Source organism: Rhinoraja longicauda, chromosome 24 (assembly GCF_053455715.1).
Source record: "Rhinoraja longicauda isolate Sanriku21f chromosome 24, sRhiLon1.1, whole genome shotgun sequence".
In the NCBI taxonomy this organism is placed as follows: Eukaryota; Metazoa; Chordata; class Chondrichthyes; order Rajiformes; family Arhynchobatidae; genus Rhinoraja; species Rhinoraja longicauda.
In genome coordinates this window covers 30,829,364-30,856,132 of record NC_135976.1, presented here as the reverse complement: position 1 = coordinate 30,856,132, position 26,769 = coordinate 30,829,364, and the positions used below count along the sequence as shown (strand labels likewise).

General features: G+C 47.6%; 1 protein-coding gene across 1 annotated transcript in view; it reads left to right on the top strand.

The window, feature by feature from the left end:
• The first annotated feature begins 1,541 nt into the window (after positions 1-1,541).
• The window catches only part of eps8l3b (EPS8 signaling adaptor L3b), a 41,183-nt gene continuing 15,955 nt past the window's right edge, over positions 1,542-26,769 (top strand). The window contains exons 1-10 of the mRNA XM_078420981.1: positions 1,542-1,606; positions 7,907-7,983; positions 9,386-9,450; positions 11,645-11,803; positions 13,971-14,120; positions 15,102-15,175; positions 18,541-18,716; positions 18,813-18,862; positions 21,183-21,291; positions 25,310-25,377. Coding sequence (XP_078277107.1) covers positions 1,542-1,606; positions 7,907-7,983; positions 9,386-9,450; positions 11,645-11,803; positions 13,971-14,120; positions 15,102-15,175; positions 18,541-18,716; positions 18,813-18,862; positions 21,183-21,291; positions 25,310-25,377 — 993 coding nt within the window. The remainder of the gene's footprint in view (positions 1,607-7,906; positions 7,984-9,385; positions 9,451-11,644; positions 11,804-13,970; positions 14,121-15,101; positions 15,176-18,540; positions 18,717-18,812; positions 18,863-21,182; positions 21,292-25,309; positions 25,378-26,769) is intronic.

Below are 26,769 nucleotides of genomic sequence, written 5' to 3'. Positions count from 1 at the left end.
TTGACCTATCCAAAGCTTTATTCCTCTGCTTTTTACTCATAGCAATATTATTTTATCTTTTTCGGGTGTGCACCTTCTCCCACTATCTTTACAGACTGCATTCCACATCTGCATTAAAGATTAGACAAACAATATAAATAGATGTCCTAGAACATTCTGCCAATGGGCAACCAAACATCTGCCAAGGAACTCAGCGGGTCGATCAGCAATCGTGGGAGGAAAGGAATCGTCCACACTTTATGTTGAATGGTTGCGTGCCATTCCAAATGAAGTTCCGATTCCCAATTTGACCTCGACACTCGCCCTCTCCCCGTCCCTCCCCCTCCCCCTCCCCCTCCCCCTTCCCCTCTCCCTCTCCCTCTCCCTCTCCCTCTCCCTCTCCCTCTCCCTCTCCCTCTCCCTCTCCCTCTCCCTCTCCCTCTCCCTCTCCCTCTCCCTCTCCCTCTCCCTCTCCCTCTCCCTCTCCCTCTCCCTCTCCCTCTCCCTCTCCCTCTCCCTCTCCCTCTCCCTCTCCCTCTCCCTCTCCCTCTCCCTCTCCCTCTCCCTCTCCCTCTCCCTCTCCCTCTCCCTCTCCCCCTCTCCCCCTCTCCCCCTCTCCCCCTCCCCCTCTCCCCCTCTCTCCCTCTCTCCCTCTCTCCCCCTCTCCCTCTCTCCCTCCCTCCCTCCCTCTCTCCCTTTCTCCCTCACTTGCATCAATGCAGCAAATGTTAGCTCTGTTTTAATTGAATATAAGTAACAGGAACCTGTTAGAGAAACGTTCCCTGGAGCTTCAAGGAACATAAAAGACATGTGAAGGCATGATGTAGTTGAGGACGTCTCCATTGTCGGGGGATGAAGGGAGCATATCTTCCCTCCGGCTGTTGTTAGAGTCAGCAAATGATTGTGTCCAGGTAACGCAATTGATACAAAGGTCAGCTCAGCAATAACCAGGTGGAAATCACCTGGACTTTCACACTATTCTGAGAATAGTCTCTCAGTATTCCCTTAACCCTTTGCCTGCCAACATTTCCAAATACACCAATCCCAAACTGAACCGTCTCTCCAACTTTCTGCCCAACACCCGTTGGAGACATACATTGAGTTATAAAAAGTCAGATGTTGTGATAATCCTGCGGTTTGTGAGCTCGAAAAGGATGAATCCACTTTTTGCACTTCAATTGATCCCCGCTGCCCCATGGAAGGACACACACAACCAAATGAGTTCAGTGTAGTTCAGTTTTGAGATACAGCGTGGAAACAGGCCCCTTCGAGTCCATGCCGACCGGCGGTCCCCGTACAGTAGCACATTAGGGACAATTTACAATCTTAACCGAAGCCAATTAACCTACTAAAACACCTGTATGCCTTTGGAACGTGGGGGGAAACCGGAGCACTCGGAGAAAACCCTCGTGGTCGCGGGGGGAGCGTGCCAACTCCGCAACAGCAGCACCCGCAGTCAGGATGGAAGCCGGGTCTCTGGCGCTCTACCGCTGCGCCACCGTGCCGCTCATAATATGAGGACGTGTTCTGTTTGCCTTCCAGGACCGTGACTGGCAGCAGCGATGTATGGAGGTTTTGGCCAGCAACACATTCCTGCTTATGATGAGATACATTCCCGAGCCACCCTGTATGTATCTGGATTATTTCACGGACGGGGGTTGAGGGGGAGGGGAAAGGGGGGAAGAGGGGGAGGAGGGAGGGAGCGGAGGGGGAAGGGGGAGGAGAGGGTGCTGCACCAATGCAGGAGAGATTTGGGCCCAATGGGTCTATTTGTATCCTATAATACTATAAATACAATAGACAATAGACAATGGACAATAGACAATAGACAATCAGTACCCCGTTCTTGCCTTCTCCCCGTACCCCCTGACTCCGCTATCTTTAAGAGCTCTGTCTAACTCTCTCTTGAAAGCATCTAGAGAATTGGCCTCCACTGCCTTCTGAGGCAGAGAATTCCACAGATTCACAACTCTGAGTGAAAAAGTTTTTCCTCATCTCCGTTCTAAATGGCCTACCCCCTATTCTTCAACTGCGGCCCCTGGTTCTGGACTCCCCCAACATTGGGAACATGTTTCCTGCCTCTAGCGTGTCCAACCCCTTAATAATACAATGGCAAAAGGGATGGGTAGGGGCAAGGGGGATGTAATGTCACTGGTTTTAAGAGTGTGCAGGAACAGGGGCATGAGGACTGAGAGACTAAATGCTGCCTCGGAGGTTGGTGGAAGTGAGGACCATCAGTCTGAAGAGGGGTCCCTACCCAAAACGCTGAAGATAGATGATAAAGTGCTGGAGCAACTCCACGGGTCAGGCAGCATTTCTGGAGAAAGGGAATAAGTGACGTTTCGGGTCGAGATCCTTCTTCAGACTGAGAGTCGGGGAAAGGGAATCTAGAGGTATGGGAAGGTTCAAAACAAATCGCAGCCGGCACTGATGGGTAAGGAAAAGTGGAGCCCACAACGGTCCATTGTTGGCTGCGGAGGAGGAGATAATAGAGGGATACGAACAGTGAAACTAGAGGACGACTAGGCTGGGGGAGGATGGAGAGAGAGAGGGAAAACCTCACCAGTCCATCCCCTCCGCTGATGCGGCCTGACTCACTGAGTTCCTCCAATGCTTTGTGTTTTTCTCAAGATTGAGACATCTCCAGAGATAGACACAAAAAGCTGGAGTAACTCAACGGGTCAGGCATCACCTCTGGAGAGAAGGAATGGGTGACGTTTTGGGTCGGGACCCTTCTTCAGACCTGAAACGTCACCCATTCCTTCTCTCCAGAGACACTGCCTGTCCCGCTGATCGACTCCTGCTTTTTGTGCCTATCTTCGCTTTAAACCGGCATCTGCAGTTCCTCCTTAGACATCTACAGAGACCCAAGTTCGTTCCAGACCTTGGGTGCTCTCTGAGTGGAGTTTGCACGTTCTTCGCCTGGGTTTCCTCCGGGTGCTCCGGTTTCCTCCCACATTCGAAAATGTGCAGCTTTGTAGGTTTCTTGGCCCCTCTGTAAACTTGCCCCCAGTGTGCAGGGGGTGGATGTGAGAGTGGGACAACCAAGATCTAGTGTGGACGGGTGATTGATGGTCGGCATGGACTCGGTGGGCCGAAGGGCCTGTTTCCATGCTGTATCTTTAAACTAAAGAACAAAAAAACTGGGCCTGTCACGGTGGCGCAGCGATAGTGTTGCTGCCTTGCAGTGAATGCAGCGCCGGAGACCTGGGTTCGATCCCGATTACGGGCGCCGTCTTTACGGAGTTTGTACGTTCTCCCCGTGACCTGCGTGGGTTTTCTCCGAGATCTTCAGTTTCCTCCCACACTCCAAAGACGTCCATGTTTGCAGGTTAATTGGCTTGGTAAATGTAAAAACTGTCCCTGGTGGGTGTAGGATAGTGTTAATGTGCCCGACCTGCTGAGTTACTCCAGCATTTTGCGTCTATCTCTGGAGAATATGGATACCTAACAATTTGTGTTGTAAACCCTTCTTCAGGCTGATAGAGCTACCAATTGTTATCTGCTAATGGCTAAACAAGCATAAGCTTTGCAAACAACATCTCACGTGTTCACAAGTTCACTGCTGAGTTAAATATATCCAGCGTAGTGAAGTCGATTTAATTTGCTGGAAAAGCACCATTTCCTCGTTAATTCTGTGGAGCCATAACTATTGGCAAGAGACTGGTGGTGCAGCGGTAGAGTTGCTGTTGAAGTGTGGTGCACAGGGTGGTGAATCTGTGGGATTCTTTGCCCACAGAAGGCTGTGGAGGCCACGTCAGTGGATATATTTAAGGCAGAGATGGATAGATTCTTGATTAGTGCGGGTGTCAGAGGTTTGTGGGGAGAAGGCAGGAGAATGGGGTTAGGAGGGAGAGATAGATCAGCCATGGTTGGATGGCGGGGTAGACTTGATGGGCTGAATGGCCTAATTCTACTCCTATCACTTATGAATTTCTGAACTTAAGAAGTTGCTGCCTCACAGCGCCAGAGACCCTGACTACAGGTGTTTGTCTGTACGGAGTTTGTACATTCTGCGTGGGTTTTCTCCAGAGGCTCTGGTTTCCTCCCACACACCAAAAGGTTTGTAGGTTAATTGGCTTGTTATAACTGTACATTGTCCCTACCGTGTGCAGGATAAGGTAAGTGTGCGGGGATCGCTGGTCGGTGCGGACCTGGTGGGCTGAAGGGCCTGTTTCCGCACTGTATCTCCAAACTAAACTAAACTAAACTAAGCCAAACTGAATTAAACTATTGCATGCTGTATTGCCGTTTCCAACAGTGACGATAACTCGAAACTATCTCGATGGTTGTAAAACATTTTGTGAATGTCAAGGCTGTGAAAGGTGCTATAAAGTTCAAGCATTCTAATCTAAAGGAGATACTAGATTAAATAGGAGGCTACCTCGTTGCACAGTTTATTGGCTTGATTCTTGTTCATGTCCCAAGTCCAAATGAGTGTGAATCCTCTGCCGACATTGCCAAGCTCGATACTGAGGGAGTAGTGGATTGGTTTATTGCACATGGGGTGCTAATTCACTGTGTGCCAATTCACTGCCATATTTCCCTCTTCAGCAGAGTCTTGCAATTGAGGGTGATTCACCTTCACTCTTGTTTTGTGACTTCTGAAGTGACTATTGACGTCAATGTTAGAGCTACACTGACGGGGCGTGGGATGGCTGATTGGGCAGTGGTGGATAGGTGGTAACATCATTAAGCAGATGGACCTTTGTTCCCGCTGCTGACATCATGGGTTATAGGAGTGGAATGAGGCCATTCGGCCCATCGATTCCACTCCGCCATTCAATCATGGCTGATATCTGCCTCCTGATCTAATCCCATTTTCCTGCCTTCTCCCCATAAACCTTAACACCTGTTCTAATCAAGAACTTAGATAATAGGTGCAGGAGGAGGTCATTCGGCCCTTCGAGCCAGCATCGCCATTCACTGTGATCAAGTCTGATCATCCACAATCAGTACCCCGTGCCTGCCTTCTCCCCATATCCCTTGATTCCGCTAGCCCCTAGAGCTCTATCTAACTCTCTTTTAAATTCATCCAGTGAATTGGCCTCCACTGCCCTCTGTGGCAGAGAATTCCACAAATTCACAACTCTCTGGGTGAAAAAGATTTTTCTCATCTCAGTTTTAAATGGCCTCCCCTTTATTCTCAGACTGTGTGTGTGGCCCCTGGTTCTGGACTCGCCCCAACATTGGGAACATTTTTCCTGCTACTAGCTCGTCCGGTCTTTTTTATCATTTTATACGTTTCTTTAAGATGTGTATGAAGGAACTGCAGGCGCTGGTTTACAATGAAGATAGACTCAAAATGGACCCGGAGTAACTCAGCGGGACAGGCAGCATCTCTGGGGAGAAGGAATGGGTGATGTTTCGGGTGGAGACTGTTCTTTGACTGAGAGTCAGGGGGAGGGGGAGACTGGAGATATGGATGGGTAATATGTGAAAACGACAGATCAAAGCAGGTGGTGCTGGGGGGAAGATGTCAACGAGGCCTACAATCAGCAATATTTAATCAGGAGGGACAATGAGAAACCGCTATCAGACTTAGAAGGACCTTTCATAAGCTAAGAGTATAGTCCTGATCTTCCAATCTGCCTCTTGCACTTTTTTTTATCTGCGCTTTGTAGCTGTAGGATTATGTTAGGTTTTTAGTTAGTTTAGAAATACTTTGTAGAAAGAGGCCCTTTGGCCCACCAAGTCCGCGCTGACCAGTCCACACCAGTTCTATCCTAGACACCAGGGACAATTTACAGAAGCCAATTAACCTACAAACCTGCACACCTTTGGAATGTGCGAGGAAACCTGGAGCACCCGGAGAAAATCCACGCAGGTCACGGGGAGAACGTACAGACTCCGTACAGACGGCACCCGTGGTCAGGATGGAACCAGGGTCTCTGGCGCTGTGAGGCAGCAACTCTACCGCTGCGCCACCGTGACGCCCAAATACATCCTCTGCCACGCTTCCTTTTTCAATGTTTGTAACATTTACGTATACCGCATCATCCTTAATTAGTTGATATTTTATGCTGCCTTTTTATAAAGGACATGCCGTTTGATAACATTGCCCAGCAGCGTTTAATGCTATTCGCAGAGCTCAATCGACTTAGATTCTTGGATTAGGCTATCATCGAGAACAGACTGACTGTTCAGCAAACAATTCACAATCGGTCTCTGCAGCTAATTCAGCCACATCCACTGATAACAAAGCGTCCTTTATCAAAGGCAGGGCACAAAAAGTTCAGTCCATCAAATCGCTGAGACAGCTCTTCCATCCATTTCGTGAAACCCCTGTGTGAATATTCTGGATTAATCGAATTAAAATGACAAATGTTATAAAATGACAGGAGAAAATATATCGATGTAATCTTTACACCTAAACTATCGTTTGTTTGTTTGTTGTTCCTGAACTACAGCCAAATCGGTACACGATAGCGCGACAATTTTAGGCCCACCTTAGTCACCGTCGTCCCTTTGGTGCCAATGGATGAAGTTTCATTGAAATCGGTGTTATATTTTTAAAGTTATTCACATTTTAAAGTTTAAATCTATATCCTAGGGAGGGAGGGGGACATAAGGGGGGATGGAGTGGGAGGGGAAAGGGGGAAGGGGGAAGGGGGGAGGGGGTGGAGAGGGGATGGGGGGGAGGGGGGTGGAGAGGGGAGGGGGGTGGAGAGGGGAGGGGGAGGAGAGGGTGCTGCACCAATGCAGGAGAGGTTTGAGCCCAACGGGTCCACTTGGTCTAGTCAATTTATAAAGAGGACCCAGCGTGGGGGGGGGGGGGGGGGGGGGAGGGGCCGAGAACTAAGGGGATAGACACAAAATGCTAGAGTAACTCAGTGGGACAGGCAACATCTCTGGAGAGAAGGAATGGGTGAGGTTTTGGGTCATAGAAACATAGAAAATAGGTGCAGAAGGAGGCCATTTGGCCCTTCGAGCCAGCACCGCCATTCATTGTGATCATGGCTGATCGTCCACAATCAATGACCCTTCTTCAGACTGAGAGTCAGGGGAGGGGGAAACAGGTTATGGACAGGGGACAAAGAACATGTAAGTTGTGAAAAGAACAGTTAAGAGCAGACGATGATCAAGGAAATGTGCGATGGCTGATCGTTGGATAAGGGGAAGATGATAACGAGGCATACACAAACAGTAAAATTAACCAGGAGGCCAGTAGAACTAGTCGGAGAATGAGGGTGAGGGACGGAGAGAGAGGGAAAGCAAGGGTTACTTGAAGTTAGAGAGATCAATATTCATACCACTGGGGGGTAAGCTGCCCAAGAGAAATATGAGGTGCCGTTCCTGCAATTTGGGTTTGGCCTCATTCTGACAGTGGAGGCCCAGGACTGGGAGGTCAGGGTGGGGAATGGGAGGGGAGTTTGTCCAAGAGGTGATCGTGTCGGCCTAGGTTGTGTTCAGCGAAATGATTGCCGAGCCTGCACTTGGTCTCGCCGATATCCAGGTGTCCACATCTGGAACAGGGGACACAGTACAGAGTACTTTTGTGTACTTTGTCTGCAAAGACAAGGAATGTCACTGTACCTCGCTGCACGTGACAAACGCAGAGGGCGGTCACGGTGGCGCAGCGGTAGAGTCGCTGCCTTACAGCGAATGCAGCGCCAGAGTCCCGGGTTCGATCCTGACTACGGGCGCCGTCTGTACGGAGTCTGTACGTTCTCCCCGTGACCTGCGTGGGTTTTCCCCGAGATCTTCGGTTTCCCCCCACACTCCAAAGACGTGCAGGTTTGTAGGTTGATTGGCTTAGCAAATGTAAAAATTGTCCCTAGTGGGTGTAGGAGAGCGTTAGTGTGCGGGGATCGCTGGTCGGCGCGGACCTGGTGGGCCGAAGGGCCTGTTTCCGCGCTGTATCTCTAAAAAAAAAGTATAAAGTGAATGTAAAACGTTTCTAAGTGGTTTATCTTTCCGTTTCTAGTGGTAATGCACCTGAAAAGCCTCTATTCACTGGAACCCAAAGTACTGCCACCAGACCATCAGCAAAGACCATTTACCGTAAGTGATGGATTGGAGTGACTTGCTTGAGGGTTACACTCCTTATCGTAACGTTAATGAAGAAGGGTCTCGACCCGAAACGTCACCCATTCCTTCTCTCCTGAGATGCTGCCTGACCCGCTGAGTTACTCCAGCATTCTGTGTCTACCTTCGATCTAAACCAGCATCTGCAGTTTTTTTTCCCTACACATTAATGAGTAGCTTGTTTGTAGGGATCTTTCATTCATCTATATCTCTAACCTTCGGTGATTCACCTGTCACAACTGTGAGGTGTTCTATTCCAATCATAAGTGCAATTTCATTCCTAGTTCGTCCTAAGCTCACCCCCCTACTCTCCCTCACCTCTGACTGAATGAATGAATGAATGGATTTTCACACAAAGGGTGGTGGGTGTATGGAACGAGCTGCCAGAGGAGGTAGTTGAGGCAGGGATGATCCCAATGTTTAAGAAACAGTTGGACGGGTACATGGATAGGACAGGTTTGGAGGGATATGGACCAAATGCTGGCAGGTGGGACTAGTGTAGCTGGGACATGTTGGCTGGTGTGGGCAAGTTGGGCCAAATGGCCTGTTTCCACACTGTATCACTCTACGACTGTGACCCAATGAATGAATGAATGAATGAATGAATGAATGAATGAATGAGTGATACTTTATTATCTTTGTTTTGCATGCACAAGGTATGCAAAGAGTTGCCACATAAAGGGCACAGGCAAAGTTACAGAGTGTTCCATTTGGTCCCCAATGGTCCCTCTTTGTTCTCCGCGCCCCCCCCCCCCCCCCCCCTCCCCACCTTGCCGGGTCCTTCTTTGTTCCTGGCGGCGCATCCGACCTCCGGCACTCGAGTGGCCCGTTCTCGGTCGCCAGCCCCTCCCTACAACCCAGAGATAGGCCATGTCATCATGCTATTTGGATGCCAACTGCGAGAGCTTCATCCATGTTTAGTGATTATCACACGTGCGGAATATCAGTAGAGGCTTGGATAGTGACCATGTAGAAACTCTGTAAACACAAGGAACTGCAGATGCTGGTTCACACAAATGGACCGAAGAAGGGTCCCGACCAGAAAACGTCACCTATCCATGTTCTCCAGAGATGCCGTCTGACCCGCTGAGTGTTTTTGTGGCCCACTCTGTGCTGGAGCAACTCAGCGGGTCAGGCAGCATCTCTGGAGATCATGGATAGGTGACGTTTCACAGAGTGCTGGAGTAACTCAGCGGGTCAGGCAGCATCTCTGGAGAACATGGACAGATTCCGTTTCAGGACATATGACAATAAAACAAGATTCCAGCACCTTTCTAGTACTTCCAAGTGTCCCCACAGCTCAATCCTAGTTTTTTTTTTTACTGTCCTTACTCTTTAATGCATTCTAATTTCTCTCTCTTTCTCTCACTATTAACAGAGCAACGAAAAGCCTACACACAGAAGCTTAACTCCCAGGATAATCTCATCCAGCATCGTGTTGAGGTTTGTGCTGTGAACATTTTTTTCCGATTGATATTGTTTCGTAAAGGATTCAATACTACAACGTTGATCAGGATATTTATTACTTTGAAACTTGAAACGTACCGAATAGTGAAAGGCCTGGAAAGATTTAGATTTTTTTTTTAGATTTAAGATACAGCGTGGAAACAGGCCCTTCGGCCCACCGAGTCCGTGCCGCCCAGTGATCCCCGCACATTAACACTATCCTACACACATTAGGGACAATTTTTACATTTACCCAGTCAATTAACCTTCATACCTGCACGTCTTTGGAGTGTGGGAGGAAACCGAAGATCTCGGAGAAAACCCACGCAGGTCACTGGGAGAACGTACAAACTCCGTACAGACGGCGCCATAGTCAGGATCGAACCTGAGTCTCCGGCGCTGCATTCGCAGTAAGACAGCAACTCTACCGCTGCGCAACCGTGCCACTCCGATAGAGTGGATGTGAAGACTAGTGGGAGAGTCTCAGACCGGAAGACAGCCTCAGAATAAAAGTATGTTCCTTTATGAAGGAGATGAGGAGGAAGTTCTTTCGTTAGAGGGCGGTGAATCTGTGGAATTCATTGCCACGGAATGTTGTGGAGGCCAAGTTGATTCTTGATTAGTGCGGGTGTCAGGGGTTATGGGGAGAAGGCAGGAGAACGGGGTTAGGAGGGAGAGATAGATCAGCCATGATTGAATGGCGGAGTAGACTTGATGGGCCGAATGGCCTAATTCTCTTTCTACAACTCATGAACCTGAATTATGCAGTACAGGAAACCCTTGTTTTAACGAACCTCTTTATAATGGATTTTGGTTATGGCGGACGGACTTACCAACCCCAAAACTCCATGTCCTCCAGAGACGCTGCCTGACCTGCTGAGTTACTCCAGCACTTTGTGGCCTTTCGTGCATTAACCAGCAACACCTACACAATGATAATCCCTCACTCTGTTATAGCGGACAATCGGCAATAATGGACACCATTCACGCCCCCCCCCCCCCCCCCCCCCCCCCCCCCCCCCCCACCCTCATGCTCCGTTATAACGAGGGTTTACCTTATTACATGTCAACTCTGACTCATTTGGCATCTTATTGTACTTACAGTAGATTCTTTCGTCGGGTGGAAATGGCAACTACCAGAGGGCGTGCTTTTAAAGTGAGAGGGGGGGGGGAGTTGTAAAGAGATGCACAGGGCATGGTTTTTTACAGGGTGGTGGGGGGCTGGAACGCACTGCCAGGAGTGGTGGTGGAAGCACATACGATTGTGGCATTTAAGAGGCTTTTTAGATGGGAATATTACTATGCAGGGAGTGGAGGGATTGGGATCATGTGCGGGCAGAAGGGATTAGTTTAAGCAGGCATCATGTTCGACATGGACATCATGGGCAGAAAGGCCTGTTTCTGCGCTGTACTATTAAATTGACTATTATGTTATAATTTGTGCTGTAGTTTAGTTTAGTTTAGAGATACAGCGCAGAAACACGCCCTTCGGCCCACCGAGTCCGCGCCGACCAGCGATCCCCGCACACTAACACTAAGGGCAATTTAACATTTTTTGATACCAAGCCAATTAACCTATAAACCTGTACTTCTTTGGAGTGTGGGAGGAGACCGACGATCTCGGAGCAAAACACACACAGGTCACGGGGAGAACGTGCAAACTCCGTACAGACGGCACCCGTAGTCGGGATCGAACCCGGGTCTTTGGCGCTGTAAGGCAGCAACTCTACCGCTGCGTCACATATTACTGTGTAATATTCTATGTCCTATGATATCACCAACGGATCTTTGGAGAGAATATCTCTCTGAAACGTGTTTACGAGTTTAGTTTATTGTCACGTCTCCCAAGGTAGAGTGAAAAGCTTTAGTTGCAAGCCAACCAGACGAAGAAAAGGATCGAACTGAAGGTGCAGTAACATAAACTGCAGAGAGCTAGAGAGCTAGATAGAGCTCTTAAGGATAGCGGAGTCAGGGGGTATGGGGAGAAGGCAGGGACGGGGTACTGATTGAGAATGATCAGCCATGATCACATTGAATGGCGGTGCTGGCTCGAAGGGCCGAATGGCCTCCTCCTGCACCTATTGTCTATTGTCTATAACGAGCTGCTCTCTGCAGTAACATGATCGCTGGCTTTTGACGTTAGAATTGCCCTTCAACTTTACAACAACTGTTTTCTGAATTTGATGTGCAGCACCTGATCACGTGCGACCATAAACAGAATGAGCGGATGACAGTGGAGCATTGCATCCAACAGCTGAAGAAGCTCGACGCTGTGGGCAGAGTCTGGGGGCAGGGCATGTTCCTTCAGGTGGACAACACTTCCTTCAAAATGGTGGACATCGAGACCAAGGTAAGAACCCAGAGGGAAGAAGGGTCTCGACCCGAAACGTCACGAGGAAAGATTGGGAAGACTGGGCTTGTGTTCACTGGAATTTGGAAGGATGAGAGGGGATCTTACAGAGACGTATAAAATTATTAAAAGGACCGGACAAGCTAGATGCAGGAAAAATGTTCCCAATGTTGGGCGAGTCCAGAACCGGGTGCGACACAGACCAAGAATAAAGGGGAGGCCATTTAAAACTGAGGTGAGAGGAAACTTTTTTACCCAGAGAGTTGTGAATTTGTGGAATTCTCTGCCACAGAGGGCAGTGGAGGCCGATTCACTGGATGAATTTAAGAGAGAGTTAGATAGAGCTCTAGGGGCTAGCGGAATCAAGGGATATGGGGAGAAGGCTGGCATGGGTTACTGATTGTGGATGATCAGCCATGATCACAATGAATGGCGGTGCTGGCTCGAAGGGCCAAATGGCCTCCTCCTGCACCTATTTTCTATGTTTCTATGTTTCTATGTCACCAATTCTTTCTCTCCAGAGATGCTGTCTGACCCGTTGAGTTACTCCAGCTTTTTGTGTCTATCTAAGAATCTGGAGGAGACTTCTCCTTTGAGAAACCAACTTGCCAGTGAGCGTATGATCGATGATTTCTCTTATTTCAAGTCATCCCCTGCATTCCCTCTCTCTCAGCCCCTCCTCCATCCAAGGCCGCCCTGCCATTTTAATTTACAGTTTAGTTTATTGTCACGTGCACCGAGATACAGTAGAAGGCCTTTGTTACAATAGACAATAGACAATAGGTGCAGGAGGAGGCCATTCGGCCCTTCGAGCCAGCACTGCCATTCACTGTGATCATGGCTGATCATCCACAATCAGTACCCCGTTCCTGCCCTCTCCCCATACCCCCTGACTCCGCTATCCTTAAGAGCTCTATCTAGCTCTCTCTTGAATGCATTCAGAGAATCGGCCTCCACTGCCTTCTGAGGCAGAGAATTCCACAGATTTACAACTCTCTGAGTGCAAACGTTTTTCCTCATCTCCGTTCTAAATGGCCTACCCCTTATTCTTAAACTGTGTGCTAACCAGTCAGCGGAAAGACAATACATGATTACAATCGAGCCATTTACAGTGTATAGATACATGATAAGGGAATAACATTTAGTGGCAAGGTAAAGCCAGCAAAGTCTGATCTAGGATAGTCCGAGGGTCACCAATGAGGTAGATGGTAGTTCAGGACTGCTCTCTGGTTGTTGGTAGGATGGTTCAGTTGCCTGAAAACAGAGCTGGGAAGAAACTGTCGCTGAATCTGGAGGTGTGCGTTTTCACTCTTCCACTTTCACCTCTTCCACAGCTAACAATGGGCCTATAGATGGACACAAAATGCTGGAGTAACTCAACGGGTCAGGCAGCATTTTCTGGAGAAATGGTATAGGTGACGTTTCGGGTCGAGACTCTTCTTCAGACTTGAAGGACTGGTCATCAAACTCATCGGTGATCAAGAGGTAGACAAGTGAAAATGCTACAAATACTCAGAAGGTCAGGAAGTGCGAGAAACAGATTTATTGTTTCAGTCCGAAGGGTCAGGACCCAAAACGTCGCTATCAATTTTCTCCAGAGATACTGCCTGACCTGCTGAGTTACCCCAGCATTTTGTGCCTATCTTTGTTATATAACCATATAACAATTACAGCACGGAAACAGGCCCGTTCGGCCCTACCAGTCCACGCCGACCACTTTCTCTGACCTAGTCTCATCTACCTGCTCTCAGACCATAACCCTCCAATCCCCTCCCATCCATATACCTATCCAATTTACTCTTAAATAATAAAATCGAGCCTGCCTCCACCACTTCCACCGGAAGCTCATTCCACACAGCCACCACCCTCTGAGTAAAGAAGTTACCCCTCATGTTACCCCTAAACTTTTGTCCCTTAATTCTGAAGTTATGTCCCCTTGTTGGAATCTTCCCCACTCTCAAAGGGAAAAGCCTACCCAGCATTATAAACCAGCATCAAAGAAGTTCTCCTCCTCTCTCCGGCAGTCTGAAGAAAGGTCCTGACCCAAAATGTCCACGTACCCATTATCTCCAGAGATGATGCCAGACCAGCTGAGTTACACCAGCATTTTGTGTCTATCTACTGTTTCAGCCTGATATTAATACTGAACATCTGGTTGTTTCTTCAGGATAACTTGGATAACTTTCCCATTGATATGATCCAAGACAGTCAGGCAATACTGGACAGCTGTCTGTACAACTCCATCCTGGCGGTCACCATCAGCAGCAAGCAGGAGATGAAGTCCAGTATCTTCCTGTTCCAGTGTGATGAAGTCTCAGTGAGTACCATAGTGGGAACGTTCCGGGAAGCAACAAAGCTGCTCCAACAGGTAGCAGGCCAAATAGGCAACGGTCCCACACACACGCACGCACACACGCGTGCACACACACACACTCACACACATGCAGCAACGCACGCACACACACGTGCACGCATGCACACACGCACGCATGCACATACAAGTGCACACATGCACACACACACACATGCACACACACACGCACGCATGCACATACAAGTGCACACATGCACACACACACACATGCACACACACACGCACGCATGCACATACAAGTGCACACATGCACACACACACACATGCACACACACGCATGCATGCACATACAAGTGCACACATGCACACACACACACACACACATGCACACACACACGCACGCATGCACATACAAGTGCACACATGCACACACACACAAATGCACACACATGCACGCACACATACGCACACACGCACGGTCACGCCCACACACACACACACACATGTATGCACGCAAGTGCACACACACACACGCACGCACACATACACATGCGCAAACACATGTACGCATGGATAGAAGGAATGGGTGACGTTTCGGGTTCAGACCCTTCGACAAAGGTCAAGGAGATGAGGAGGAAATTCTTTGGTCAGAGGGTGGTGAATCTGTGGAATGTCATTGCCACTGAAGGCTGTGGAGGCCAAGTCGGTGGATATCTTTGAGGCGTTCTTGATTAGTACGAGTGTCAGGGGTTAGGAGGAGAAGGCAGGAAAATGGGGTTAGGGGGGGAGAGATGGATCAGCCATGATTGAATGGTGGAGTGGACTTGATGGACCGAATGGCCTAATTCTGCTCCTACCACTTATCAGCTCATGAACTTAGCCCTTGTGAGGAGGGAAATCAAAGCCAATCTGTGTGCAACAAGTCCAAATGTTAGGATGTACTTGTGGGACAACTTTATTGCCGTATCTTCTTCCAATGAATAGGCTGATATCATACAGCATGATATGGAGAAAATAATAAGAAAAAAGAAGGAAAGTGGAATACCGGACATCTTTAGGTATGTATTTGGGACCAACTGCTTGTGGGAAAGGTTATTATTGACTGTATCCTGGATCTTGTTCCCTGATGTAGCATTAAACCCAAAACGTCAAATGGGGCAGTCCCTTTATGGAAAATCACAATTTGGGACTTATGCAAAATTCGGGCTCTTTGTGAATCTTCTCCACAGGAAGTACACCAAAGACATCAGGATTTTATAAAATATTAGAATAATAATAATAATAATAATAATAATAATAATAATAATAATAATAATAATAATAATAATAATAATAATAATAATAATAATAATAATAATAATAATAATAATAATAATAATAGTAATAATAGTAATAATAATAGTAATAATAGTAATAATAATAATAATAATAATAATAATAATAATAATAGTAATAGTAATAATAATAATAATAATAATAGTAATAATAATAATAGTAATAATAATAATAATAATAATAATAATAATAATAATAATAATAATAATAATAATAATAATAATAATAATAGTAACAATAATAATAATAATAATAATAATAATAATAATAATAATAATAATAATAATAATAATAATAATAATAATAATAATAATAACAATAATAATAATAATAATAATAATAATAATAATAATAGTAGTAATAATAATAATAATAATAATAATAATAATAATAATAATAATAATAACGGCAGTGGTAGAGTTGGTGCCTCACAGCGCCAGAGACACGGGTTAATCCTGACTACGGGTGCTGTCTGTACGGAGTTTGTACGTTCTCCCTATGACCTAAGTGGGTTTTCTCCACGTGCTCCGGTTTCCTCCCACACTCCAAAGACGTGCAGGTTTGTAGATTAATTGGCTCGGTATAATTGTAAATTGTCCCTAGTGTGTGTGTGTAGGATTGTGTTAATGTGCGGGGATCGCTGGTCAGTGTGAACTCGATGGTCCGATCGGCCCGTTTCCATGTTGTATCTCTAATCTAAACTAAAATAATACTAATAATAGACAATAGACAATAGGTGCAGGAGGAGGCCATTCGGCCCTTTGAGCCACCACAGCCATTCAATGTGATCATGGCTGATCATTCTCAATCAGTACCCCGTTCCTGCCCTCTCCCCATACCCCCTGACTCCGCTATCCTTAAGAGCTCTATCTAGCTCTCTCTTGAATGCATTCAGAGAACTGGCCTCCACTGCCTTCTGAGGCAGAGAATTCCACAGATTCACAACTCTCTGACTGAAAAAAGTTTTCCCTTATAATAATACGTTTCAGCACACACGGCAGGCTACGATAATCTGGAACGCATTCCGTGAAGGCTGGTTCGATTGTAAAGTTGTAAACGTCACCCATTCCTTCTCTCCAGAGATGCTGCCTGTCCCGCTGAGTTACTCCGCCATTTTGTGCCCATCTTGGGTTCAATTGTAATTTTAATAACAGTGAATGGGATGAATTATTGCAAAGTTGAAAATATACTGAACTCGGGACGGACTGACTGGATAAATCTTCGGAACAACTTATTGAATTGTGCTTTGTAACTTTGTTTGACGTTATGATATATGATTCATAAATCCAATTATTAAAGAAATATATTGCACAGTGTGCAAATTATCTAGTGTGATAATGATCAGGCAATGTGCTTATCAAATCAATGCGATCTGAAAATCCAGCCACAATTGAGTTATGGTAGGAGCAGGTTTGGGGGAAATTACCGTATTATCTGGTAATACTCAGACTGTATATAAGCTGGTAATAAAAAGAAACGGCAAATGCTGGTTTCTACCAAAGATAGGCACGAAATGCTGGAGCTAATCATTGGGTCAGGCAGCATCTCTGGAGAACATGGATAAGTGATGTTTCGGTTTGGGACCCTTCTTCAAGCTGATATACATAAAATGCTGGAGTAACTCAACGACTAGGCTTGTATACACTGGAATTTAGAAGGATGAGAGGAGATCTTATCGAAACGTATAAGATTATTAAGGGGTTGGACACGTTAGAGGCAGGAAACATGTTCCCAATGTTGGGGGAGTCCAGAACAAAGGGCCACAGTTTAAGAATAAGGGGTAGGCCATTTAGAACTGAGATGAGGAAAAACATTTTCAGTCAGAGAGTTGTGAATCTGTGGAATTCTCTGCCTCAGAGGGCAGTGGAGGCCAAATCTCTGAATGCATTCAAGAGAGAGCTGGATAGAGCTCTTAAGGATAGCGGAGTCAGGGGGTGTGGGGAGAAGGCAGGAACGGGGTACTGATTGACAATGATCAGCCATGATCACATTGAATGGCGGTGCTGGCTCGAAGGGTCGAATGGCCTCCTCCTGCACCTATTGTCTATTGTCTATTGAGTCGGGCAGCATCTTTGAGAATGGTGACACGGTGGCGCAGCTGTCGAGTTGCTGCCTTGCAGTGCCAGAGACCGTTCTACCCATGACCGTGTGAGTTTTCCCCGGGTGCTTCAGTTTGCTCACACATTCCAAAGACGTACAGTACATGTTTGTACGTTAATTGGCTTGTTATGACTGTAAATTGTCCCTAGCGTGCGTAGGACAGTGTTAATGTGCGTGGATCGCTGGTCAGCACGGACTCGGTGGGCCGAAGGGTCTGTTTCCACGCTGTATCTCTAAACTAAACTAAAGGTGACGTTTTGAAACTTCACCTCACCCCTGTTCTTCAGAGATGCTGCCTGACCCGTTGAGTTACTCTAGCACTTTGTGCAAATCAGCTGGCCTCATGATAGATAACGAGAACAAATCATAAGGTCATAAGTGATAGGAGTAGAATTAGGCCATTCTACTCCGACAAGTCTACGATTCACTGTTATTAAAATTACAATTGAACCCAAGATGGACACAAAATGGTGGTAACTCAGCGGGACAGGTAGCATCTCTGGAGAGAAGGAATGGGTGACGTTTACAAGTCTACTCCGACATTCAATCATGGCTGACCTATCTCTCCCTCCGAACCCCTTTCTCCCGCCTTCTCCCCGTAACCCGGTTGTGGGCGGTCACGGTGGCGCAGCGGTAGAGTTGCTGCCTTATGGCGAATGCAGCGCCGGAGACCCGGGTTCGATCCCAACTACGGGCGCCGTCTTTACGGAGTTTGTACGTTCTCCCCGTGACCTGCGAGGGTTTTTTTCCCCCGAGATCTTCGGTTTCCTCCCACACTCCAAAGACGTACAGGTTTGTAGGTTAACTGGCTTGGTAAATGTAAAAAATTGTCCCTAGTGGGTGTAGGATAGTGTTAGTGTGCGGGGATCGCTGGTCGGCGCGGACCCGGTGACCCGAAGGGCCTTTTTCCACGCTGTATCTCTGAACTCTAGACCCGTACTAATCAGCAGTTGACAGTTGACGTTTTTCTTTCTGGTAATTGTTTCAGAAGCTTGCCGGGACAGCAAATCTCCAAGCTCCCTCAGGCACTTTATGAGAGGTCTCTGGTCCCATCACCCGTTCCGAAGAGATCACCTCTCCCAGACTATGATTACAATGTGGAGACCACAAGATCAGAGCCTGAAAACTGGACAGAGCAAACATCTAGGGCATCGTCTGACACAGGTACAGGGAGCAACGCAATCAATTGCACCTCTGTTTATCAGCTACTTCGTGAGGTCTTTAACTGGTACGTTGTTTCATTGTGAACTCTTTCTGTAGATTCAATATACAGCCATGATCTAACAGCTTTGAACACACTAAGAAATAAGGTGAGTATTTTTGAAGTTCGTAAGTTCATCAGTGATTAGAGCAGAATGAAGCCATTCCGCCCATCAAGTCTATTCCGGCACGGTAGCGCAGCGGTAGAGTTGCTGCTTTACAGCGAATGCAGCGCCGGAGACTCAGGTTCGATCCTGACTACGGGTGCTGCACTGTAAGGAGTTTGTACGTTCTCCCCGTGACCTGCGTAGGTTTTCTCCGAGATCTTCGGTTTCCTCCCACACTCCAAAGACGTACAGGTATGTAGGTTAATTGGCTGGGCAAATGTAAAAATTGTCCCTAGTGGGTGTAGGATAGTGTTAATGTACGGGGATCGCTGGGCGGCACGGACTTGGTGGGCTGAAAAGGCCTGTTTCCGGCTGTATATATATGATATGATATGATATGATTCAATCACGGCTGATCTATCTCTCCCTCCCATTCTCCTGCCTTCTCCCTGTAACCCCTGACACCCGTACTAATCAAGAATCTTTCTATCTACGCCTTAAAAATATCCATTGACCTATCCTCCAGAGCCTTCTGTGGCAATGAGTTCCACAGATCCACCAGCCTTCCGGCAGTTTTAATCCAAAGGTTTATTTCTGCTGGGGACATTTTTTTTTCGACATACAGATGGCATGCTAAGTTGGTGAGATCTACACCTTGAATCTTCTTGCCTGTGCATCTTCTTTCTTTCTGATGTAAGTTGGCTTCTGATACACCAATGTCTCAATCAATCCTAAAATGTTCATCCTGAGCTGCACGAGATCCTGCCCATTCCCTCTCTCTGAGAATCCCTCTACTCCTTTACCTCATCCATCAGGCTAGGGCGGAGTGGCGCAGCGGTAGAGTTGTGGCCTCACAGCGCCAGAGACCCGTGTTGCATCCTGACCTGTGACCTGCGTGGGTTTTCTCCGAGATCTTCGGTTTCCTCCCACGCTCCAAAGATGTACAGGTTTGTAGGTTAATTGGCCTCAGTAAAAATTGTAAATTGTCCCCAGTGTGTGTAGGATAGTGTTAGTACACAGGGTTAATTGAGGGCGTGCAGCGTAGGTTTACTAGGTTAATTCCCGGAATGGCGGGACTGTCATATGTTGAAAGACGGGAGCGACTAGGCTTGTATACACTGGAATTTAGAAGGATGAGAGGGGATCTTATCGAAACGTATAAGATTATTAAGGGGTTGGACACGTTAGAGGCAGGAAACATGTTCCCAATGTTGGGGGAGTCCAGAACCAGGGGCCACAGTTTAAGAATAAGGGGTAGGCCATTTAGAACGGAGATGAGGAAAAACTTTTTCAGTCAGAGAGTTGTGAATCTGTGGAATTCTCTGCCTCAGAAGGCAGTGGAGGCCAATTCTCTGAATGCATTCAAGAGAGAGCTAGATAGAGCTCTTAAGGATAGCGGAGTCAGGGGGTATGGGGAGAAGGCAGGAACGGGGTACTGATTGAGAATGATCAGCCATGATCACATTGAATGGCGGTGCTGGCTCGAAGGGCCGAATGGCCTCCTCCTGCACCTATTGTCTATTGTCTATTGTTAAGTTTGCACATTATATCTCTAAACTAAACGAAACTAAAGGTCCAGATGAATGCACATTGACTTAAAACGCGAACGCCTTTTCTCTTTTGACATACGTTGGTGAGGCCGCATTTAGAGCATTGCGTTCATTTCTGGGCACCATGTTATAGGAAAGATGTTGTCAAGCTGGAAAGGGTACAGAGAAGATTTACGAGGATGTTGCCAGGGCTAGAGGGCCTGAGCTACAGGGAGAGGTTGAGCAGGCTGGGACTCTATTCCTTGGAGCGCAGGAGGATGAGGGGTGATCTTATTGAGGTGTATAAAATCATGAGAGGAATAGATCGGGCAGACGCACAGAGTCTCTTGCCCAGAGTGGGTGAAACGAGGACCAGAAGACATAGGCTGAAGGTGAAGGTGAAAAGATTTAATAGGAATCTGAGGTATAACTTTTTCACACAGAGGGTGGTGGGTGTATGGAACGAGCTGCCAGAGGATGTAGTTGAGGCTGGGACTATCCCAACATTTAAGAAACAGTTAGACAGGTACATGGATAGGACAGGTTTGGAGGGATATGGACCAAGCGCAGGCAGGTGGGACTAGTGTAGCTGGGACATGTTGGTCGGTGTGGGCAAGTTGGTCCGAATGGCCTGTTTCCACACTGCATTACTCAGTGACTCCATATGCTGCCTGACTTGCAGAGTGTTTCCAGGGGTTTCAAAATATTATACAATGTCAACCCATCCATTGTTCAAATTGAATAACTCTGAATGACGTTGTGACCTCAGATGTGTTCTCTTTCTGTTCTGACAGGAAATCCTCAACCACCTCATAGATGAGTTTGAATTCTTCCTGGAGAAGTTACAAGAAGCCATTCGCTCCAATTCTCAGCTGAAGAAAAGTAAATCTAAAAAGATTAAAGGTAACAGCCCGCGACAAACTGGAGACACAAGGAACTGCAGATGCTGGCGTCGTGAACACAAAGTGCTGGAGGAACTCAGCGGGTTAGGCAGCATCTGCGGAGGGGAAACTGACAGGCAGCTTTTCAGTTTGGGACCCTTCTTCAGTCTGGCTGAAGTCTGAGATAAGTTCAGTTTGGATTAGTTTAGAGATACAGTGTGGAAACAGGCCCTTCGGCCCACTGAGACCAGGCCTGAACCCGGGTTGGATCTTGACTACGGGTGCTATCTGTGTGGCGTCTGCCTGTGACCACGTGTGTTTTCGGTTTCTTCCCACAATTCAAAGACGTGCAGGTTTATAGGTTAATTGGCCTCTGTAAATTGTCCCCAGTGTGTTGGAGTGAACTCGTCACAGAGTCATAGAGTGATACAGTGTGGAAACAGGCCCTTCGGCCCAACCTGCCCACACCGACCAACAATGTCCCAGCTACACTAGTCCCACCTGCCTGCGCTTGGTCCATATCCCTCCAAACCTGTCCTATCCATGTACCTGTCTAACTGTTAAACGGTGGGATAGTCCCAGCCTCAACTACCTCCTCTGGCAGCTTGTTCCATACACCCACCACCCTTTGTGTGAAAAAGTTACCCCTCGGATTCCTCTTAAATCTTTTCCCCTTCACCTTGAACCTATATCCTCTGGCCCTCGATTCCCCTACTTTGGGCATAAGACTCTGTGCATCTACACGATCTATTCCTCTCATGATTTTGTACACCTCCATAAGATCTTCCCTCATCCTCCTGCACTGGGAATAGAGACCCAGCCTGCTCAACCTCTCCCTATAGCTCACACCCTCTAGACCTGGCAACATACTCGTAAATCTTTTCTGAACCCTTTCAAGCTTGACAATATCTTTCCTATAACATGGAGCCCAGAATTGAACACAGCATTCTAAACGCGGTCTCACCAACGTCTTATACAACTGCAACACGACCTCCCAAATACTAATACTCAATACTCTGACTGATGAAGGCCAAAGTGCCAAAAGCCTTTTTGACCACCTTATCTACCTGCGACTCGACCTTCAAGGAAAAATGCACCTGTACTCCTAGATCCCTCTGCTCCACAACGCTACCCAGAGGCCGACCATTTACTGTCTAGGTCCTGCCCTTGTTCGACGTCCCAAAATGCAACACCTCACACATCTCTGTATTAAATTCCATCAACCATTCCTCCGCCCACCTGGCCAATCGATCCAGATCCAGATCCTGCTGCAATCGTTCACAACCATCTTCACTAAATGCAAAACCACTCATTTTTGTATCATCGGCAAACTTGCTAATCTTGCCCTGTATTTTCTCATCTAAAGTGACCATTGGTCGGCTCAGACTCGGTGGGCCAAAGGGACTGTTTCTCTGCTCAGAAGGCAGTGGAGGCCAATTCTCTGAATGCATTCAAGAGAGAACTAGATAGAGCTCTTAAGTATAGCGGAATCAGGGGGTATGGGGAGAAGGCAGGAACGGGGTACTGATTGGGAATGATCAACCATGATCACATTGAATGGTGGTGCTGGCTCGAAGGGCCGAATGGCCTCCTCCTGCACCTATTGTCTATTGTCTATGCTGTATCTCTAAACTAAACTAAACTAAATCTTCCCCATTCTTCCCACCCAACGTTTGCTTGGTCCTGCCCCTCCCCTCCCTTCTCTTTCTGGTGGTTATCTCCCCTCCACTCTTTCAGTCCAAATGAAGGGTCACAACCTGAGATGTCAACTGTCTTTGGACTGTAGTCTTTAGAGAATACAGCATGGAAGCAGGTCCTTCGGCCCACCGAGTCCACGCCGACCGGTGATCTCCCCGTACACTAGCACTATCCTACATGCTAGTGACAATTTACAATTTTACAAAAGCCAATTAACCTACAAACCTGCATCACTTTGGAGTGTGAACCAGAGAAAACCCTCGCTGGCCACGGGGAGAACATACAAACCCCGTACAGACGGCGCCCGTAGTCGGGATCGAACCTGGCGCTGCAAGGCAGCAACTCTACCGCTGCGCCACTCTCCTCCATTTGCCTCCACAGATGCTGCCTGACCCACCGAGTTCTTCCAGCAGCTTTCAGTTTTAGTGCAGTTTAGAGATACGGCACGGAAACAGGCCCTTCGGCCCACCGAGCCCGCACCGACCAGCGATCCCCGCACACTAACACTACCCCCCACACACACTAGGGACAATTTACACATATACCAAGCCGATTAACCTACAAAGCTGCACGTCTTTGGAGTGTGGGAGGAAACCAAAGATCTCGGAGAAAACCCACGCGGTCACGGGGAGAACGTACAAACTCCGTACAGACGAGCGCCCGCGGTCGGTATCGAACCCGGGCCTCCGGCGTTGCAAGCGCTGTAAAGCAGCAACTCTGCCGCTGCGCCACCGTGCCGCATTCTGCTTCTTTTCTTTGCATAATAAAGTTTTAGTTACTCTCCCAACCAACTCAAAGCAGGGATGTGTGTAAACAATCTACAATTCATTCAGGACCGCAGACCAATTAAAAATAAAATTGTTCACACTCTCCTGCCAATGTAAATCCAGTCATTTAGTTGTCTTTCTCGGTAATTCTAATTTCCGTCCTCACATCTCCGCAGATTAGCTTGAGGTTTGCCAGCGAATGTAAAAAATACCATTTTAAGGTAGAGTTAAATTTTTGGAAGTGGTTCTGCAATTAACCTGGGACCTAAACCATTGATCCAGGTAAATTAATTCTAATCCGCTATCGGCAATGGGGAATTTCAATTGAAATGGTCGAGTGCATCTTCAAAGCAGAGTTCCTGTTCGTGTACTCTCAGTTCATTAATCTCTCTCTGATAAAAAAAAGAAATCTTTCATCTGTGAGCAAACTAAAATTAAACCGCCGGAGAAGCTCAGCAGGTCAGGCAGCATCTGCGGAAGGAATGGGTGACATTTCAGGTCGAGACCCTTCTTCAGACTGATGTCAGGGGGGGCGGGACAAAGGAAGGATATAGGTGGAGACAAGAAGATAGAGGGTGATCTGGGAAGGGGGAGGGGAAGAGAGGGACAGAGGAACTATCTAAAGTTGGAGAAGTCGATGTTCATACCACTGGGCTGCAAGCTGCCCAGGCGAAATATGAGGTGCTGTTCCTCCAATTTCCGGTGGGCCTCACTATGGCACTGGAGGAGGCCCATGACAGAAAGTTCAGACTGGGAGTGGGAGGGGGAGTTGAAGTGCTCAGCCACCGGGAGATCAGATTGGTTAACGCGGACCGAGCGCAGGTGTTGAGCGAAGCGATCGCCGAGCCTGCGCTTGGTTTCGCCAAATAAGTTGACACCTGGAGCAGCGGATGCAATTGATGAGGTTGGAGGAGGTGCAGGTGAACCTCTGTCTCACCTGGAAAGACCATCTGTGGAGGGAATGGTCAGACGATGTTTCAGACAGGAACCTTTCTTCAGACGAATCATCAGTCCACAAATTCCAGGAGCAGAATTAGACCATTCGGCCCATCAAGTCTACTCCGCAATTCAATCATGGCTGATCGAGCCATGAAAGAAGGGCAAGGTGAAGGGGAAGTGGGGAGAATGAAACAGCAATGGATTAAAGTAGGATTAGTATAAACGGGCGGATGATTGTCCGCATGGATTCGACGGGCTGAAGGGCCTTTTTCTGTGCTGTCTCCTCGATTACTCCAGCATGGTGGAGCAGCGGTAGAGTCGCTGCCTTACAGCGAATGCAGCGCCGGAGACCCGGGTTCGATCCCGACTATGGGCGCCGTCTGTACGGAGTTTGCACGTTCTCCCCCTGACCTGCGTGGGTTTTCTCCGAGATCTTCGGTTTCCTCCCACACTCCAAAGATGCGCAGGTTTGTAGATTAATTGTCCCTAGTGTGTGTAGGATAGTGTTAATGTGCGGGGATCGCTGGTCGGCGCGGACCCGGTGGGCCGAAGGGCCTGTTTCCGCGATGTGTCTCTAAACTACTGCCAACTGACAATTCTTCTCCAACCAGATTTTCCGTTTGCATTTCTCCACAGATTTACTGCCTCCAGAGACAGAGTACACAGAATGTCTGCAGAAGATAAAATATGCCTTTAATGTGCTGGTAAGTGCAATGGTGGAGGAGGAACAGGTCTTACTGTCACTGTGAATGAAGGCAGCAAAATCAATCTTTGAACCATGCACATTTAAACATTGTGAAGTGGCTTTGGAGGGATGTTTACAGATTATAGAAGGAGAGGTTACAGCTGTGAAAGTAAACAGGAATTGAGTTGGAAACACTGGGGCATTCTCAGATTGGTGGACTGTGAAGCTAATAATTTATCTGGAACTGCAGATGCTGGTTTATACTGAAGATCAAGGGCCTGTTTCCACAGTGTTTCACTCTATGACTCTGTGACTCTAATACATTAGTCACAAGGCTCCCACAGAATGCTTCGATGTATTGGATCAGCTGTGTTTCACTCACATTTCGGAGGACCTAACATGGTCCAATAACACTGCTGCGCTGGTCAAGAAGGCACAGCAACGACTGTTCTACCTGAGAACAGTGAAAAAGTCTGGTCTGCCCCAAAAGCTGCTGACGACCTTCTACCGCTGCACCATAGAGAGCATCCTAACACATGGCATCCCTGTGTGGTACCTCAGCTGCACGGAGGCAGAGAGGAAAGCTCTTCAGCGGGTAGTCCATAGAGCTCAGAGGACCATCAGAACACAGCTACCAGCCTTGGAGGGCATCTACAACACACAATGCCTCAGAAAAGCCACCAGCATCCACAAAGACTCTTCACACCCCTGTTGTTCGAACTTCTACCATCGGGCAGACGATACAAGGCCTTCTACGCCCGCACCTCCAGACTCAGGAACAGCTCCATCCCCAGGGCCATAGCTGCTATGAACCGGTCCTGCTGAGCCGGATGGTCACATCGCACAGCGAACCGGCACAGACCTACTTGCACTTTATACTGTCTTAAAACGGTTTCTAGTTTTGTTTCATCGGGTTGTTTACATTAATACTGACTAGCTAATTAAATTATTGCATCGTATGGGAGGCGCATTCCCAATCTTGTTGTACCCCTGTACAATGACAATAAAGTTATATTGCATTGTATTGTATGTGTGGTAGGCCGTGTGTGTTACAGTGCTAATTCTTTAGGTGCCGCTGTTAAATTGCCCGCTGTTTATTTGGGTTGTTGTTTACAGAGGTGTCGGAGCGGCGCTCCGGTGAGCTCCGGTGAGCTCCGGTGAACTCCGGCAGCCTTGGTGGTGGGTGACAGATTGTTGGGATTTGATTTTGCTCATCTACTGGTGGCACCTCTGTGTAAAAACAAAAAAGCCAAAATAAACAGCGGGCAATTTTAACAAGCGGAGAATTTAACAGCGGCAACAGCTAAAAAATGAGCACTGCGACACTGCTGGTGGCACCCGTGACTGCAACGTACTGTTGATCTCTTTCCTGAGAAGACTGAGGAAGTTTGGCATGAACGCCAGCATCCTC